This window comes from Oryzias melastigma, linkage group LG1 (genome assembly GCF_002922805.2).
Source record: "Oryzias melastigma strain HK-1 linkage group LG1, ASM292280v2, whole genome shotgun sequence".
NCBI lineage: Eukaryota > Metazoa > Chordata > Actinopteri > Beloniformes > Adrianichthyidae > Oryzias > Oryzias melastigma.
The window spans coordinates 30,181,960-30,200,733 of record NC_050512.1 but is presented as its reverse complement, the minus strand read 5'-3'; the positions used below and the strand labels follow the sequence as shown (position 1 = coordinate 30,200,733).

Below are 18,774 nucleotides of genomic sequence, written 5' to 3'. Positions count from 1 at the left end.
TTCTATCCAAACAGAAAACACAGGACACACTTCCCATTTTCTTCTTTATTTAAAAAGGGCTGCAGGCTCCCTTTTATAGGATCATCATAACATCACTTTAAACATATCACAAACTGAAAACACTGGATTATTGAGGAAAAAAAATAAATTACAGAGGAATGTAACAAAAACAGTCAAAAAAGTGCAGTAATCATGAATGCACTATAGGAGACGTGTCTATGACACCATCTAATGCTTTGGGTTTACCGAGTAATTCCAACCCAGCTGTAAAACAAAGTGAAACAGTACAAAGAATATATCAGACTGTCGGACTTCAAGACAAAAAAAAAAGTTTGTTCCATATTCTGTGTGGACCTTGTCTACTGAGGGAATGGTGGTGGCATAGGGTAGGGAACCATCGGTGGTGGGGGTGGTGGCTGCTGGTTCTGTGGCGGCGGCGGCGGCTGAGAGTTGAACGGGAATGGCGCGTGGTTCATGCCATTCTGAGCAGGTCTCTGCATGCCGCCGAACTGGGGAGGGCCTTGGAAGCTTTGGTTCCCAAAGCCACCCTGGTTTGGGGGTCCAAAGTTACCCTGTCCGTTGCTGTTGTAATTGTTGCCATAGTTACCACCAGAGTTACCGCTGTTTCCTACGTAGTTGCCACTATTTTGAGCCTTACTGCCACCAAAGGCAGTTTTGGGCCCACTACCAAACCCTCTGTCATTGTCCCTGTAACCACTACCACCAAAGTTACCCCTGCCACCTCCATACCTATCCCGACGGTCATCCTTGTAGCCACCTCTTCCCCCCCGTCCACGGCCTGCAAGACAGGGAGGAGAAAAAAAAATAAGAAGTGAGTTACAACTATTACAACACAAGTTTGTTGGTGGAGCTTTTAATCAAGTAAGAAATATGTTTTAGTCTTTAGTCTCTTAACAAATGTTCTGTTTGGCGTAAAGGTCAATGACACATTTAAACCCTTTAATCTTATTGTCTGGATGGATTTGACATACATCTTACCTCCTCTGTCCTCTGCCATCTGGATCAGCTTGGGATTAATGGCCTGGTTGGCCTCGCGGAGCACAGAGATCAGGTCGCCGGCTTGTTTCATGTTGTTGGGGGTAAAAAAGGTGTAGGCCGTGCCCGTTTTTTGACTTCGGGCTGTGCGTCCAATGCGGTGGATATAATCCTCGGAGGAGTTAGGGTAGTCATAATTGATGACAAATTTCACATCCTCCACATCTGTGAAAGTGTTGCAGTGTGGCAAAACAAAACATGGAGGCCACACAGGAGTTTGCACACCACAACAGCCAGATCAAAGGGAAAAGTTAGCAACTGAGCGCTGGGGGTAAAAGAGGGGTTAATGTGCTGTGGAGGGAAAACATTAAAGACACAGTAAGGCTGTACATTCATGGGAATACTACTGTGGGAAGAGAGAAACGATGCACACTCCACTTGCTTACCATAACAACAAACATCCAAACATATTCTCCCTTTTGTTACCAAGGGAGAAAAAGATGGCTTTACGTCTTACCATAAAGGAGTATGCATTCACTAGTCCTTTCCCAATGCAGCCAAATCCCCCACAAATTGTCAAGTGACATCCAGGAGCTTCTACGCAGTTCGGCCACGATATGCACTGGGGCCTCCTCATGAGCCAATATGGGACCAGTGAGTGGAGTATTTTTGTGATTCCAGGTTTTTCCCAGTACACACTCAAAAGAAGCTTGATATTAAAGGCCGCACTGCACGTCTTGCCAAGACAAAATAGACCAAGTACTAATTTGAAGCGGGACCCTTTCGAAATGGAAAACGAAACAAGTCCCGTTGTTAAGCCCTGTGGGACGCCGAAGCAAGCGGAACAGAATGCCACCCACACCCCCTTCATCAGTTTCATCGAGGCAAGATCTTCCAAGAAGCCAGTGTTCACTTGAGAAAATGTCTCTAGGCAGGTCTCGACATGACTTTAAAACGCAGGCGAGGGAGGAACTTTGGATTGAGCTGTCTCTTTGCGTTTTTCTTCGCACTACACGTTCCCACTATCCTTTAAAGCACATGTGCCAGGTCTCATCAATTTTCTGAGAAAAAAGATCTCAAACTGCTCTCTCCATTTCAAGAATCCAGCCTTTTGACGTGAAAGGAACTCAACTGGAGCTTTGACAAGCCGACACCCACGCTACGAAATGCAGGCTCCCAGCGGCAGCGCTTTTGTTTCGGCTCGCCGCCCTACGGCGCTCTAACACAACAGCATGCAAGGCCGAACTCACAGCGTCAAGCGTCCCCCGTTTTAAAATGTTGAGTTGGATTCAGCTGGATGGCATTTGTCTGGTGAAATCCATGGACAGAGAACAGATGTGTGTATTTCGACAACATATCAGAGACAAAGGCTTAGCCACGCAGCCTTTTGAAGATCACTGGCACACAAGCGCTTTCACCTCTCTAGGCCCACTGGGTGGCAAGCCAGTGGAGCACTTCCAATATGTCCTCCTTCTCCCTCTCGAGGCCTGGGACTGTCATGCCTAGTGCCTGCCACAAAGACTCCACCTTAAGGTGAGGAAAAACTCAGAAAATGCATAGAGAAGTTAAAGAAAGCAAAACACTTTCTTTAAAACAAGTGTAACACTGATAAACAGCAGCTGCTGCTGAGTGGCATACTGACCTAAACCACGAGAGGCCACATCTGTGGCGATGAGAATGGGAGCTTTGCCATATCGGAATTCTGGGGAGGAAAGTGGAGGGTAAACATGAACGATGAACAAAAAGACTCATCAAAACTTTTTGGCATAAAATCTTAAACTCATTACCATTAAGGACCCAGTCCCTCTCCTGTTGGCTCTTGTCCCCATGAATTCCCATTGCAGGCCACCTATGACAAACGAATACATTCTGGGTTTAGCTCTGATGATAGTGGAGAACAGTCAATCCCAGATTGGGTTTCCTTGAATCTGATAATGTGGACACATTATGGTTGAGCTGTAACGAGTATCCAAATCCACAGATATTTTTTCTGAACATTTTGAGTACTAATAGATGTGAGTTTCGGCATCGCTGATATGTGATATTTATAAAAATAGTAGAGTAAAAATGGCATTTTAATTAAGGGTATAAAATTTCAAAATAATGTTAGATTTTAGGTATATAAACTGAACCAGAGGTCTGCAACCTTTGATTTTGAAAAGAGACGTTTTTACTGACCAAAACTGAGAATGAGCCGCAGTGTTAAAAATACCCTTCATCTGTGTTTTTGTAGCCATTTATTTATATACATTAGGTTTTAAATAATTATAATAATCAAATTAATATAATTTTCTTTGTACAGGCATTTCAACTTTTACTTTTTACAACAAATAAGTTCCCTTGAAAAATAAAATGAACCCTGTGTTAAATAAGCAAGAAAGTCAAATCAAATATGCTAATTTTTCTATTTTTAGGACTGTAGCACGCTTGATCCTCTTCCTCCTTTTTACTTTTGAATATAAACATAGCATCTATATGCGCTTTATTCTTATTGTAATAATGAGACTACTCTTAATTTTTTTCTCAATTATCTGACATGTTAAAATTAAAGATGTATATGCCAAAATTTGATTAGGTAAAAGAAATTCACTTTAAGCATTTTATTTACTGAAATTATAGCATTTTATTCAAAGCCAAAGAGCCAGAATGGAGGATGAAGGAGCCACATGTGGCTCCGGAGCTTCAGGTTGCAGAGCTCTGAACTAAAACTGAATGCATGACTGTCACCTATGGAAATAACCCTTCAAAATAAAGTGCTTCTCATTTTCAAAATAAAAGTGTACTTCATAAATGAAACAAAAAGTTACTGAAGTTCAATTTACTGATATGTTCTGATTTTTTAAATTAAATAGTTGAAAATTTGAATCTAAGATATAATAAACATGAAAAAGAAAATCACAAAAAACCTTGTCATCAATTATTTGACATCATGTGATTTGTGGAAAGTTTTTTTTCCCCCCTCGCATTTCCACTAAAAGTGAACAAAGTAGTCAGACACTGCAATACTTTTACATAATCCAGGTCTTTGTACTTCTGCACTCTGACCGCTCACAGACTAAAAGAGTTTATATTTGTAACTTTTGATACTTTCTTCGCTCCTGCATGAGGAATCTAGGCTTTTATAGCTATATTTAGTGTTTTATAACTTTATAATTGAGCCCTTACCCGTCTCTTCTCATCCTCCTGGTGAGCTCATCACAACGTCTTTTGGTCTCCACAAAAATAATGGTCTTGTTCTCCTTTTCACTCATTATTTCCTCCAGCAAACGGATAAGCCTGAAAAAGCAGATAAAAGACTTTAAAAAAAGGTGCAAAATATCAAATGTAAACCCCAAATCAATCTCCATTGTCCTCAATACTAGCTACTGTGAGGACTTGGCTGTACTTACTTGTCCTCTTTCTCCATGTCGTTGCAAACATCAACGATCTGCAGGATGTTGTGGTTAGCGCTGAGCTGCAGCGCTCCAATGTTGATCTGAACGTAGTCTTTCAGGAAGTCCTCAGCCAGCTGACGAACCTCTTTGGGCCAGGTGGCGCTCCACATCAGCGTCTGACGATCCGGCTGAGGAAAAAAAAACAAAACTCTGACCATCAGTTCTATAGTTCTCTAGCATCAGGTTGAATTTCATAAAGAAAGAATAAATCATCTTGAGTTCTCTTTAAAGGGTAACCAAACAGGGACATTGGAGGCTGACTCCACCCACACGTTAAATGTGAAAATCCAGTCAGAGGGGTGGGGGTTGGGGTGGGACTGTTATCCTCACTGGAGCTGCAGATCATGACGGCAGACTTCTGAAACTTGCATGGTTTTACCAATTACAAAATTGAACTGTTATACACCAATTCAACCTGAAGGGGGCAGTTACCCTTTAAAGTGGTGAACAGCAGGAAAAAATACATAGTTTAAAATAATTTCAGGAGGTTATTGAAAGCTATCCGCCAAAGTCAAACATTACAACCTACCCGAATCTGTTCCACTATCTTGCGGATCTGAGGCTCAAATCCCATATCCAGCATGCGGTCGGCTTCATCCAGCACCAGGTAGGTGCAGCGACGCAAGTTTGTTTTCCCGCACTCTAGGAAGTCAATGAGGCGACCCGGGGTGGCGATGCAAATCTCAACACCTTACAAAAAAAAAAAAAAAAGGACTGTAAATTATTAAATATGTAAGAAGTGAAATCATTTTTAAAAAGCCAAGCCAGCGTACCCCTCTCAAGGTCCCTGATTTGCGGCCCCTTGGGTGCACCGCCGTAGATGCAGGTGCTCTTGAGGCGAGACGCTCTGCCGTACTCGGCTGCCACCTGTTGCACCTGCTGAGCCAACTCGCGGGTCGGTGCCAGAACCAAACACTGAAAGGAGGACAATTTGGAGTTTATGGGTGATTTTTTAAAACTTAAAAGCAATTCAAGATAAAATCTAAACCATGAAAACAACTCAATTCTCGTATAAAGTTGCTTTGAAGTGTTTTCATTTTTCTGAATAAATGAGAAATGAACAGCAAGTACTTATGATTAATTAAAGTATTGTGTTTCAATGTTAAAGAATAATTCATTTAAAACTGGCATTACTGAAATCATTTAAAATGACATGTAAAACTCACAATAGGTCCATCTCCGTGCTCCAAGAAAGGCTGATGCTGAATATGGACTATGGCAGGCAGCAGGTACTGGGAGAAAAAAAAGAAAGATAAACAAGAAATCTGATGCTAATTGAGGGGAGTTTTCTCTAAAAGTGAGGGCTACTTGACTTGCAGTTATAGTCAAAATAAACATTACATTTATGCCCTCGGTTTTAAGAGTGGGGCACTTACTGCAAGGGTTTTCCCTGACCCGGTCTGAGCGATTCCAACCATGTCTTTCCCACTGAGAGCCACAGGCCACCCCTGAGACTGGATCGGAGTTGGCTCGGTAAAATTCTGCTTCACAATCATATCCATGACGTAGCCTGAAGAAACAAGCCACTGTGTTTTAGCGATGAGTCTAACACTTTAAGAAAACTAGAAATTGATGAAAGCAGAACTAGTCCTGATTATTGGGGAACAAAAATGTTAGTTCTGGACTCACTTGGAAATGCAGCTTCATTGAATTTGATGATTGGTTTGGGGCAATCCCGGCCTTTGACTGTAACTTCTTTGCTTCTTCTGTATTGTTCAACCTCTTGCTGAAATGTGAGAAAAACACAGAGAAGTTAAAAATAGCTTCTTTACTGAAATGCTGAAACAAATTTTGCATTAACACAATTATTAAGATAGTAAAACATAAATCTTCAATAAATAGTGAGTAAAAATAATGTCTTACGATTGGTCTGTGCGTGACATCAGGGTGTTCCTGGTAGAAATTCTTCTGAAACTTTGGAAGCTCGTCAAGGTTCCAGTGCTTCTTTCTCAGCCTCTCGCCAGGGTTCCCAAACTTTCCAGGAGGTCCACCCCTGTTGCCTCCGCCACCTCCACCACCACCTCCAAAACGAGGGGGTCCACCATACCTTATGCGGAAAAAATACAAGCAAGTTCCATCAGTAGGTATACACCTGGGGTGTACTAAAGTTGTTCACCCCATCTGACCTCCAGTCACAGCCGTGCTTGGGATCCATTTGGTGGTTTGACCCCCAGAAAAACTAAATAAAGCCTCTAATATATATATATATATATATATAAATAAAGGTTCTAGTCCATTTTAAATGGTTTTATATTTTATGACTCAACTTTTTAATAGAATAAACGGAAATTACTTCACACTAGTTAGAAGTATTTTTAGAATTACACATTTAAAATGTTAATTTATGCTTTATGTCATTTAGCACAGCTGTCTAAATATTAGGGCTGAGTTTAATAAATCAATCTGAATAAAGTAAACAAATAATTCATCCATAAAACTAGAGATCAATCTTTATCCATTTCTTTTTCTGCCAAAAATAATAAACAATTTTCCAATGATGTGACTTTTTTTTTCATGACGACCCCAGAGATCCAAAGTATTTGGTTGGAAACAAACATGGCGGGAAAAGTTAAAAACCAGAAGGATTGAAAGCAAAATTAAATCTAATTTCAAAAAATTGCAAATTAAATAGATTCTGGAAATTATCGATGTTACCCAGCGATACTACAATTTTAGACAGTGCAGAGTTAAGCAACATGTTAAAAATGGCTGTATAGCCAGAGATTTAAATATCTGTCATTTGATCAGTTTACCGGCTGTTCTGTGGTGAACAGCAAATGAGGTTAATATAATCCAAAACTTTAAGGTCACGCTAATAATCTGCTTTATCGATGATCATTGTTTCTGCACTTTTTAGTGTTATTTATCAACGGTTATCTGTAATCATCATCGTTATTTGAGGTATAGTGACAAACACATTCTATAAAATAATCTGTGTATCTAAAATCTTTTAAATGTCTTAACTAGACTGGTTTTAGAAATAAAATATGTGTATAGGAGCATCTTATGCCCATAAAGCTGATCAAATTCCCCTGTTTGGACTATTTGTTTGGGTAAACGTACCGGCCACAAACAACAACAATCAGACAAAACAAACAAATGAAGAAGTCGTTCTAGTCGTTTACGTGTGTTAAAATACACCATCATTATATCCATACATGAATAAAAACACTAAAAAACAAACATAAAAATGTATTTATCTATTAGATCATAGCACTTGGCAACACGCATGCGTAATCGTAAAGTGACAAAGTTTAAGTAAAGACTAAATTTTATATTTATATATATGTAGCTTTTACAGCAAACCTAAAAAAAGTCTTCAACCACTCTGATTTTATTTAATAAATCAGCAGCAGAAATCCAGAAACTTAACTAGGTCACACACGGAAGAAGAGACACAACAACCGAGAACGGAAGCGGCTTTTCGTAACCGCAGATATGATGCGACGGGGCGGCTATGGAGTTTAAATCTGCCCGTTTATGAATACAGAGGTCACGAATAAAGTATGCAGGCTTAGAACTACTGGTTATAAAACGTTAAAAGAGTCTTAGAAAAGACACGCTGCGTCATGAGGCCCGAATAAAAAAGTAGGCCACGAGTCAACTGCTGCCATTTTATCTTGATCTGTACGCAAACAAAAACATCAAATCCATCGACTGTAATGTTTCAACAACAATTAGGTTTCTACACTAGCCTTTTTAAAATCACAAAATGCGAAATTAACTCGATTTCCCCCCCTGATGGGGATTCTATTTATTTATTTATTTTTAGCAACGCCATTGTCGTCGTCTGAAGCCACATCTAAAGATGAGCAGCGGCGGCGGAGAGCTGATTCACGGCTTACCCTCGGTCTCTACCGCGGTCTCTGTCTGCAAACCCGGGCATTTTGAATCCAACTACTGTCGAAAAGGGATGTATTTAACCGGCTAACACGGCTTAGTGAAAAGGTACAGCCTGAGATGGTCGCCGGCTCTGTGGAAAGAAAATGCCGGTTGAAGCCTGTCCTGAAAGGCGGAAGTGAGGTCACACGGGGCGAATAACACCAGTATCAATGCGCCGGGAACCGCCATACTGCTTTTGGTACTATTTTGTGTTCAGATTCTGTGTTACTGAACAGTTCAAGACTGAATCTCACAAATGCGTGAAAATTTTCATGTATTTATTGAATTAAAAAATATATAAATAACAAAAATAACAGAATACTTTTTTGGCAGATAAAGCAACACATTTTTTTTTAGATCAATTTATGTATAAGCAATATTTTGTGTATTAGCAATATGCACAAAAAATATTAGGCAGTATTCATAATCATAAAAAATAAAAGATGGTTTTAATAAAAGAAAATCGATTTATTAAAAAAATATATATTTAAAAAAGCAGCAAAAAATAATTATGTTTTTAAATTTGGAACTAAAAAGAAAAACATTTGGAGAATATTTGAGTTCATCAGGTAGCTGGTTTCATCTGTAGTATCATAGCTGAAAGTAGTGTTAATCTGGCACAATAATAAACAAAAAAAAAAAAAAAAAACAGAACTATTATCTTTTATATCACCTGCTTGATTATCTAAAGCAAATATGAAACCCAATGGAATAAATAACAGCGTTAACATGTTTTATTGTAAGCTCTCACTTTTTCCTTTTCTATTTTTATTAAATATTAATATAAACTATGGGGTGAACAGTGGCGCAGTGGTTAGCGCTCTAGGTTCACAGTGAGAAGGCCTTAGTTCACGTCCCACATGAGATCCTCTATGTGGAATTTGTGTTCTCCCCATACATGTGTGGGTTTTCTCTGGGGACTCCAGCTTCCTCCCACATTCCAAAAGTATGTTTCATAGGTAAGGTGGTGACTCTAAATTGTCTCTAGGTCTGACTGTGAGCAGCTTTCACCTGAGATAAACTCTAGAAGCCCACGACCCCATAAAGCAGTTAAGCAGCATTTATGACATGAAGTGCCAATTCAAAATGGTTCCCTTAGTAACTGTGCCATCACCAACTATAATGTAAAGTCTAACACAAAAAGAATAGAAGGTTCACATAGAACTGCAGCCTGTGGAGGATCCTACACCTTGATGTTGGTGGAACTCCAGAAGCTATAAATACATGCTTGCTCCTTGTAATGGTATTTTAGCAGCAACTCTCTTATTCAATGCATTTGTCTGGCAGAAACCATCCTCCTACTGTCTTTATCTGCACCACACCATGTGTGTCTGAATCAGCCATGAATCTCTTAATAGTACCATAATCCTGCTTACGTTTTCATTCTTTGTCCAAGACTTTCATCTCTTTCAGGCTTTTCAGCAACAGATCCCTTTTCTTTCCCATAATGCTTGAAAACATTGAACGTCCCTCTTTAGTAGTTTTTCCTTTAATTGAACTCACCTGGAAAACTAATGACCACAGGTGTTTGAGATTGATGTCAGTGATCCTAAAAGCTCTGACACACAATATCATCCATGAGTTTAATTGAAAAACAACAAATTTGATCTTTTTGACCACAAACTACGATTTGCATAATAATTTTGAACACATCGTAGATTTATGTAGTGGTGTTCCTCATTATTTACTTTAAAAACTAATAAAAAAAATCCCAGGAAATCAACATTTTCCAATGAAAACACTTATTTTAATGTTCGAAAAAGATAATAGAACTTTAAAAATAAAAATAAAACAATGGTATAAAATCAGACTTTAACGCTTTTTTTATTTTTTTATTTTTACATGTTTTAATCTTTATTTTTAAAGTGACATTGCTGAAACAGTATATACAACCATGAAGTCAAATCAGGCTCAGGATAAAGTCAATGAAAATCCAGATTGTACATTTAAGGGAAAAAAGGGGAAATCTGAAAACAGTCTTAAACTCACATGTTCACATCAGAAACTTGGAAGAAATGAAAAAGAAAAAAGAGAAAATAACAATTTTAAGAAGAACTAAAAACTCATTTTAAGAGGATTTGACCCAATGTACAACCTTTGTTGTTAAGTAGAAGACGTGCAAAGTGCAAACTTTGAGACAAAGACACACATTTTAATTACAACAAATATTTGTGTAACATGAACTTGCGGGATATTTTTCTTCTGTGATTTCCCATTACTAATCCAGATGTTCAGATTTTATAACTGATTGGAAAAAAACAAGAACATAAAAAACCCAGAAATAATCATTTTACCTGAGGGCATTAAGCTAAACAGTTTGAAGGAACTATCAACATTCTAATGCACACAATAAGACAAGAAAATTATGGCATTATACATTTAGTAATAATAAAGAAAAAAGGATTAAAAGTTGATTCTTCATCTTTTTGAATGTGATGACGGAACAATGCTACACCTGCAAACAAAGGAAACATCATTTAATATTTACATTTATCCTTGAATTTGTTTGTTGTAAACAGAATTTTAGCAGTGCATTCAAATAACCACCAACAAATTAAAATTAAATTTTCTATCTTTCTTTTTTAAAGGGACCATACCAAGAAAGAGCAACTTTTTAAGTGTATTATACTGTAAATTCATCCCTATAAACGATCCCAAAGTGGTATTTTGATCTGTTCATGCATTTCTGAGTAATCCTCTAAAAACCTGCTCTCTCAACAGGAGCCCCTCCCATACCCACAAAATCAAGTGGGTCCTCACGTGCTGATGTCCCAGAGTGAGAACCGCCCCTTTCAGGCAGAATCTGCTCCGCCCCCAGGGTAACACGAGCTATGTCCAAATCCCCTCCCACTCGCTATATAGTGTGTTTGTCATTTTCTAGTGCTGTCCTAAAATACTAATTCCAAGATCGAGTGCACTAGAAATTTCCCAGAAGTCTTTGTGAAAAACTAGCGTGCATCGATGCTCACCAGATTAGCCAATATGGACCACAATGCATTGCGGTGCAAAAATTTCTGACAAAAAAACATATTTAAATGTAATTTTTTTTTTTTTTTACATCCACATTTTCTCAATCAGAACACAGTGGAGTCATAAATAAATGTCGTGAAATGTTTGTATTGATTCGATTTTGCCTCAGTGAAATCGTTAACGTCATATCCGGCGTTTACAAAAAGAAAGAAAAGTAGTGAGCATGGTGTCTGAATTACCTTTAAAATCCAGAGCACTAAATAGCCCCGCATTATATAGTTTTTAGTAGTAAATGCCATATCTAATATGAACAAGATGTTCTAATGAAATCAAAATGTTTACACATTGTGGTCAGGGTGTTCTGACAATAAGAAAACAAGACTCAGAGGATGAAACATAATGAAATGTATAATTTCCGTGACAGGGAATAGGGAGGTTATTTTGGACATAGCCAAACACTTTCTCCAAGAAAGTAGCAGTTCCAGCTAGCTGTGATCAGCTAGCTTTGTTTTACTTCTGGGTATAAAAAGTGTCTGCAAAAATAACATATTTCATAAATCATTTAGCAAGAAACCACAAAATAGATAACAGGTGTTGTGACTATTGTCCCCACGCTGATTATATTGATTTCCTCTCTGTACTTGAATAAAAAGGAAACAATTTTTCTCTTTTCTCTTTTCTGTCCGACAAAAGCCCATTGTGAGGTGATGTCCATAAAGGAGAACTTACTGCTCTTCACTTCACTTCACTTCCTACTTTTATTTCTATATATGTTGTTATTTTTTAGGGAAATCTATTTTTGCTTTTTTCTCTTCATTTTTGTTTATTTTTCTCAAATCAATCAAAGCACAAACATGTTAAATACTTTGAGATAAAGACTGCATGCATGTAGAGATCTCTGAAGAAAACAAATTATTTTAAAATATTTTAAACGTGCTTACCTTAGAGTTTATCTTCCTCTGAAACATCCCGTTCTGTGTGAGTCATCTAGTTTTATTGCATGATTTCCAATTGTTTGGTGAGGTTTGACAGTTTATCGTTAACTTCTTCCCAGTTCTTTCGGTCTACGTGAGCTGGTACACAAATGAATAATCATGAGATATTTTATAGTTGATATTTTCATGTATTTTTCATCACAAATTGAAAAATATCTACCTTGAACAGTAATGACGATTATCCATATGATGAGAATAAGACAAATTAACGCCAAAAATACTTGGACTGGACTCGTTTTATTGGCGTTTTCACCAACAAATGACACTAAAAAGAAAAAAAATACTTTCATGTAAATTAAAATAATGCAAACATGATAAAATATAATCTACTTTGAAGCTAGCTAAGTAGAAGTTTTCCTTGAACTCCTACCGGCTGGGGGAGAGTCTGTGTGTCCTGTTGAGGTTGGTGAAGTTCCCTCCACCCAGGGGCGATCGTGGACCCTCAGGCTCTCTGTGCTCATATAGATGTCCACAGGGCTTTCCTTGTAGTCCAGATCAAAGTGAACCTTCTTCTTGATGTCAGGCTGAGCTTTCAGTTCTTCCGACATTCTGTTTCAAATAAACTAATGGAATAATATTTGTTGATGTGTGAGCGTTTTAGAAAAAGGGATGGACGTGCTGCATGGAAAGAGGAAGAGCTTACGGACAGGAAATCAATGAGACATTTTTACTCATGTACTTCTATAAAAACTCTACCTGATCATAATATAAAAGGTGTTTCATAAATAACAGAAAAAAATAGTTCAAAAAGTTAAATAAAATGTCTTTCAAAAATAAAAATAAAAAGTTTAAAGAAAGTTGTATAAAAATCATTTACACCATAAATGTAGAGTTTATCTTATGGAACAAGATGCATTTAAAAGGACAACTGGAAAACTAGACTCACCTGAGATTATGCTAGTGTGAATGCTTTTTTTTTGCTGAAAGTAGTCGCTAAAAATGCTGAAGCTTTTTGCTGAAAATGGCAACACAATTTACTTTAATTGCTGACGGGATTTACTGAAAATGTAAAAGCTATTTGCAAACATTTTAAATTTGCTAAAAGACTGGAAAATTCATTATAGAAGTATGAAAGAGCGCTGAAGTTGACCTAAATTTCTGAAAAAAAAATGTAGTAAAATTGCTTAAAAATCCCTAATACATTATTGCGTTGCATAAATATTAGCTAAACTCCAAAATTAGCATAAAAAAACCTCAGTAGATGCCCAGTTAGCCAAAAAAAGCTAGCTTGTTGCCTAAATGCTAAACTCCAAAATAGCCTGAAATTCCCAATAACAAATTAGCCAAACATTTTGCTAAAATATTAGATAAACTACAAATTTTTGGAAAATGACTATAAAAGATTAAAACGTTGCCCATGAATATATTTAAAGGCTTGTTGCTAATCTACTAAAAAAATTGAAATTTGAAGACTTTCTCATTCTTTCCTATGGGAATTATTTTGCTCAGTATTTCAAAAACTATCAAGTTTATGGATTAAAAAAATACAAGCAGTAATGTCCTGAACAAGCTGAATACTTTGATACCAGGATTGCTAAGATCGCTGAAAGTGTGATTGAGTTTTTACTTGCTGAAAAATGTTCTAAAAGGATCAGAAGAAAATAATTTGTGTGAATGCTTACTATCATTTCAAGATTGTTTAAAATGATTTGAAAATGTTTTCTGAAAATAATCAATTAGATCATGTTTTTTCATTGATCAGAAATGTGTACCAATTTTTATTGGATCAATGTGATAAAGTATTCTGATGATAATTAATGTGTATTATAAAGTGTGATGTCAGGGTACACACAATTGCATTCACATGTTCAATTTCATTTTTGGACGGTGGGAAGAAGCCAGAGTTCATGGAGAAAACTCTCACGTGCACGTAGAGAACATGCAAACTCCACACAGAAATCTCCCCCATTTTATTTTTTACGTATCTCGAAAAAAATATATGTGCAAATATGTTGACTTTTTAAAAATTATGATCTTGTAAAAATTGAAAGCATTAAACTTATTTTAAGTTAACTTTGATAAATGTTTGTCCGTTCAAAAAGAAGACAAAAATATGTTTTGGAACACTTATGGTCAGAAGACAGCAGCATGTCCAGAATACTTTTAATGGGGTCACTAAGGTTAATTGATAAACAGCAAATATTTATTTTAGTGGGCATTAGACTTTTTATATATATAAATAAAACCACACTTATCCCTGTTTATGTAAATGCATATAAAATATTCAGGCTAAGGGTAACAAATCTATCACAGATGTTTTGCTACTAGATAATAATGCATGAATGCACATGTGTCAGATCAGCCATTCTGCTGCTGCTGAGCATTTAGCTGCATGTCTATGAATTCAAAAGAAAAAAGGCTCATAAACTTCATTCAACTCTTTATTATTAAAGTTAAAGTGAATATTTTATTCGGGGATTTCATAAAATAAACTAAACTAACTTTTCTTTGTTTTGTTTGAGATCTAATTTATTCCTGCAGTCAGCTGCCATCTTTGTGTTTGTTGTTGTCAGATAAACTTCATTTTATTACGAAACGACAAACATAATATTTATTCTGTTAGTCTAAAAAGGAAATAAAACATGTTGGTCAATTATAAACAGTGTTTTCACAAATTTGAACAGTTTTAAAAAACATTTAATAAGAGAAAATAGTTGCTAAAGTCGCTCCGCAGCGGGCAGCTTTCAGAGGTTTGGGTGACTTCTGAAGGCTCTATAAAGAAACTGCAGGCGGATTCGGATCTAAATATGAGCTGAAACTGAAGAGACTCTTGTCCGCTGTCGGATATTTCATTTAGGGATTTCTGTGTCGCTCTAAAACGGATTATTTAGTCTTTTATGTCGCAGAAGAAAACACAAGTTCCGCCATTCTGCCGCGCGCGCGCCAGCCGCCGCTGCGTTGAGTCTCCACGGTTCTCATGGTGTGTTGAAGAGCCTCGTCAGCGCCGGACTTTTCCAAACTGTGTCAGGATCGTTGATCAGCGACAAACATGGCAGAAGTAGCTCCAGCTCCCGCCGCCGCTCCGGCCAAAGCCGCCAAGAAGAAGGCCGCCAAGCCGAAGAAGGCCGGTCCCAGCGTCCAGGAGCTGATCGTCAAGACGGTGGCCGCTTCCAAGGAGCGCAGCGGCGTGTCTGCCGCCGCCCTCAAGAAGGCTCTGGCGGCCGGAGGCTACGATGTGGACAAGAACAAAGTCCGCGTCAAGACCGCCATTAAGAGCCTGCTGACCAAGGGGACTCTGGTCCACACCAAGGGCACCGGCGCTGCCGGCTCCTTCAAGATGAGCAAGAGCACCGAACCCAAGAAGCCCAAGAAGGCTGCAGCCAAGAAAGCCGCTCCGAAAGCCAAGAAGCCCGCCGCCAAGAAACCCGCCGCGGCCAAGAAGCCCAAGGCAGCAGCCAAGAAGCCCGCAGCGGCCAAGAAGTCTCCCAAGAAGGTCAAGAAGCCCGCAGCAGCAGCGGCCAAGAAAGCAGCCAAGAGCCCCAAGAAAGCCACCAAGAGCCCCAAAAAGAGCCCCAAGAAGGCGGTGAAGAAAGCCCCCGCAGCCAAGAAAGCTCCCGCTAAGAAGGCAGCCAAGCCCAAAGCCAAGAAGACAGCAGCCAAGAAGAAGTGAAGAAACAGCAGCTGAATTCTTCCCCAAAAGGCTCTTCTAAGAGCCACCACTTCTTCTCTCAGAAGCTCAGTCCTCTGGTTTCATTTCAAACTAATGAACACAACATTACATTAGTCATATACTGTGTATATTTATGAGAATAACAGTACAAATAAGTTATTTGGAGATTTTTCTAGGATCAAAAGTTTGACTTAAATTTTATCTCAACATTCATGTGATGTTATCAATCATGGCAAACAGATACCTGGTCAGTCAATATCACATACAAGGAAATTTGAAAAGCACATCTTTCATTGAGGAATCACTCATTCACTAGAGTTAAATAAGACATCTAATTTACAACTGTAGCAGACTTAATTCCACGTTGGGTGTTCTTTATGGCATGAACAGGGACATTATGTCATAATAAATGCCATATGCACATAAACACCCAACTTAAAGCTGCCAAAATAATTCACAATGTATATATGAAAGTGCATCAATATAAACAAATAATTCTACCCCATTTCGACTATTGAAAGGTTAATTATTTAAAAACAACAATTTACATTAAAGACATATTGTGACTGTAAAATTAACTCAAGCTTCAGATGAATTTTGTAAAGTAAAGGTTTATAAAAACGAACACAGATTAAAGTTAAATGATTATTGTTTGAAGTTTTTGCAGACTACGTTTAAGTTATGTTAACTTTGTATTTAACTGATGTAAAAGAAAATGCTAAAATCCCAGGATTCGCCACGTAATGAGGACTAGAACCTTAGTTAGGTGTTTGTTTCAAAGTTGATTTGTCTGTTTAATCCTCATTTGTTCTTATGCGCAGGAAGGTGTCTTTTTTTCTTTTTGCAGTTCTGTCATAATTTGTCCTGCATTCCTCGTGCTGGCCACTGGAGGGCGCAAAAGAACCGAACAGGAAAACCTGAAGGAAAGAGACCAAAACAATCAGCGTCGAAGAAGAAATAGGGCGTATGTCTTCTAACACGTCCTCAACAAGAATATATATGCCAAGGAAACTCACACGCTAGATTATTCATCAGGTCTTTGAGTTGAAGAACTAACCATGAGTGGAAGAGGAAAGGGCGGCAAAGGACTCGGTAAAGGAGGCGCCAAGCGTCACCGTAAAGTTCTCCGTGATAACATCCAGGGAATCACCAAACCGGCGATCCGCCGTCTGGCTCGTCGCGGTGGAGTGAAGCGTATCTCCGGTCTGATCTACGAGGAGACCCGCGGTGTGCTGAAGGTGTTCCTGGAGAACGTGATCCGTGACGCCGTCACCTACACCGAGCACGCCAAGAGGAAGACCGTGACCGCCATGGATGTGGTGTACGCGCTGAAGAGACAGGGACGCACTCTGTACGGATTCGGCGGTTAAACTCCACGCTCCGCTGTTAGCAGACAACCAAAGGTCCTTTTAAGGGCCACCACATGTTCTAAAAAGCAAAGAGTCCTCATATCATTTCTGCGTAATTATTACATATCATCTTGTGACTATTATTAGAATACAGATTATTTTTATAAATGTAAAGGGTGCCACAAATTGAGTAAAATTATGTTTTAACATCTTAAAAATGCGATTCCTTAATGAGCTTTATTAGCACAACACAAATGTGTGTATTTGAAGGGTGTTAGTGAGACATTTAATAGTGCACTAAGCCTAATAAGATTTATCAACATTGAAAGTGAGACAATTGTCTACGACATTAATAAAATGCTTAGAAGCAAGTACACTAAATTATTTAAAGAGTACTCAAAAACATACATTATTCAAATATTTGAAAACTTTTCCTTTATATTTTTTCAAGTAACTGCATTTTATTTTAATAGTTATGATGGAAATTTTAGCAAAACTGCGTTGGTTAATTAAAGAGCTTTAACACAGTATATACATTGTTCTCCTGGGGTCAGCAAATCATTTTATGGTTATAAAGCATTGTTGTCCCCCAAATGTGTATGAAACAAGGCTGTTATCTTAGTTTCCAACAAAATTAAGTCAATTTAGTCGCCATTGTATAGCCAGTGTATAACTTGCATAAAGAAAATATATCGGGGGGACACAGGTTTAGCAAGAACGTGTTAATATGAGTGTTAGCAGTGTCTGTATTTATTTGTTAGTGTTTTTTGAGTGTTTGAACATTTTTCTTTTCTTAACCTGGCATTTAAATGTTCATTTAAACATTTATTTTATTAATTGTTCTGTGCCCCACATACCTCATACACCCGACAGTCAACATGATTAAAATAATAAAAAAAAAAATCCAATTTAAATGCCCAGAAAAAAAATGTCATGCTCTTATATTCACTGTAAACGTTCTAGATAATCATATAATTTCTTTTTTAATCGGCTTTGAAACATACCAACGTTATTACAGTACTACAGGGCCTATAAAATAAATCTGATACCACATCAACTACGTTACAGGTCGGCCAATCATAAGCAGGCAACGACACAGTACAGGAATCTGACCGTGCGGCAACAACAGAATTATGTCGATCGATGAGCACGTGCTCTGCCCCTGTTTTCTGCCACGTCCTCAGAACAGGTGCTCCGAAACCTTTGTTTTTACTATTTTATTGTCCAAATATATATTAATTGGCCCTTCAGTGTATTTTGACATCACATTAATTTATTGTATTTCTCCTTCAACATGAAGAAGATATGCCTCAGTCAAGTTAAGACGTTTGATCAATCTAGCTAGCTATGGAACTTAGAAGGCACGAGGATAAGACTGCCAGAGCTGTCCAATCACATATGAGCAACAACACACACTGGCCAATCAGAAACATGTAATGGTACAGAACAATTTGCGTACAAAGGGGATAAAGACTGACTCTCCGCGGTGTGGGGAGTCATCTGTTACTGAACGGAAGAAGGACAACATGCCCGAACCC

General features: G+C 38.1%; 3 protein-coding genes across 6 annotated transcripts; 2 read left to right on the top strand and 1 right to left on the bottom strand.

Annotated features, from left to right (window-relative positions):
- Window positions 1-30: 30 nt before the first annotated feature.
- On the bottom strand, window positions 31-9,754 carry LOC112156969 (probable ATP-dependent RNA helicase DDX5). Of its 4 annotated transcripts, XM_024289348.2 has the most exons (14): window positions 8,276-8,476; window positions 6,294-6,477; window positions 6,060-6,156; window positions 5,807-5,940; window positions 5,597-5,662; window positions 5,204-5,345; window positions 4,960-5,120; window positions 4,386-4,558; window positions 4,162-4,272; window positions 2,784-2,845; window positions 2,639-2,698; window positions 2,415-2,523; window positions 2,247-2,304; window positions 1,084-1,221 (listed from the first exon to the last, which is right to left on the bottom strand). In XM_024289348.2, the coding sequence occupies exons 1-13, from the start codon at window positions 8,314-8,316 to the stop codon at window positions 2,286-2,288; spliced, it is 1,359 nt and encodes a 452-aa protein (XP_024145116.1). In that variant the 5' UTR covers window positions 8,317-8,476; the 3' UTR covers window positions 1,084-1,221; window positions 2,247-2,285. The 4 variants fall into 4 exon arrangements, with proteins under 4 accessions (XP_024145115.1, XP_024145114.1, XP_036069965.1 ...); XM_024289347.2 differs by lacking the exons at window positions 2,247-2,304; window positions 2,415-2,523; window positions 8,276-8,476 and adding exons at window positions 31-799; window positions 9,689-9,754 and having other exon boundaries at window positions 1,000-1,221; XM_024289346.2 differs by lacking the exons at window positions 2,247-2,304; window positions 2,415-2,523 and adding an exon at window positions 31-799 and having other exon boundaries at window positions 1,000-1,221.
- Window positions 9,755-15,186: 5,432 nt separating this feature from the next.
- Window positions 15,187-15,967, top strand: LOC112156970 (histone H1). Its single transcript, XM_024289350.2, has one exon. It carries the CDS (start codon window positions 15,267-15,269, stop codon window positions 15,885-15,887), a length of 621 nt encoding a protein of 206 aa, XP_024145118.1. The 5' UTR covers window positions 15,187-15,266; the 3' UTR covers window positions 15,888-15,967.
- Window positions 15,968-16,916: 949 nt separating this feature from the next.
- Window positions 16,917-17,451, top strand: LOC112156974 (histone H4). The gene has a single exon (XM_024289353.2). The coding sequence runs from the start codon at window positions 16,946-16,948 to the stop codon at window positions 17,255-17,257; it is 312 nt and encodes a 103-aa protein (XP_024145121.1). The 5' UTR covers window positions 16,917-16,945; the 3' UTR covers window positions 17,258-17,451.
- The last annotated feature ends 1,323 nt before the right edge of the window (window positions 17,452-18,774 follow it).

Bases quoted from the DNA above. Each gene is read 5' to 3' on its own strand.
- LOC112156970 (XM_024289350.2), top strand. From the start codon at position 15,267: ATGGCAGAAGTAGCTCCAGCTCCCGCCGCCGCTCCGGCCAAAGCCGCC.
- LOC112156974 (XM_024289353.2), top strand. From the start codon at position 16,946: ATGAGTGGAAGAGGAAAGGGCGGCAAAGGACTCGGTAAAGGAGGCGCC.
- LOC112156969 (XM_024289346.2), bottom strand. From the start codon at position 8,316: ATGCCCGGGTTTGCAGACAGAGACCGCGGTAGAGACCGAGG. The intron at 5,941-6,059 runs GTGAGTCCAGAA...TTGTTTCTTCAG, and splicing joins CAATGAAGCTGCATTTCCAA to GCTACGTCATGGATATGATT. The intron at 1,222-2,638 runs GTCAGTATGCCA...ACACTTTCACAG, and splicing joins TGTGGCCTCTCGTGGTTTAG to ATGTGGAGGATGTGAAATTT.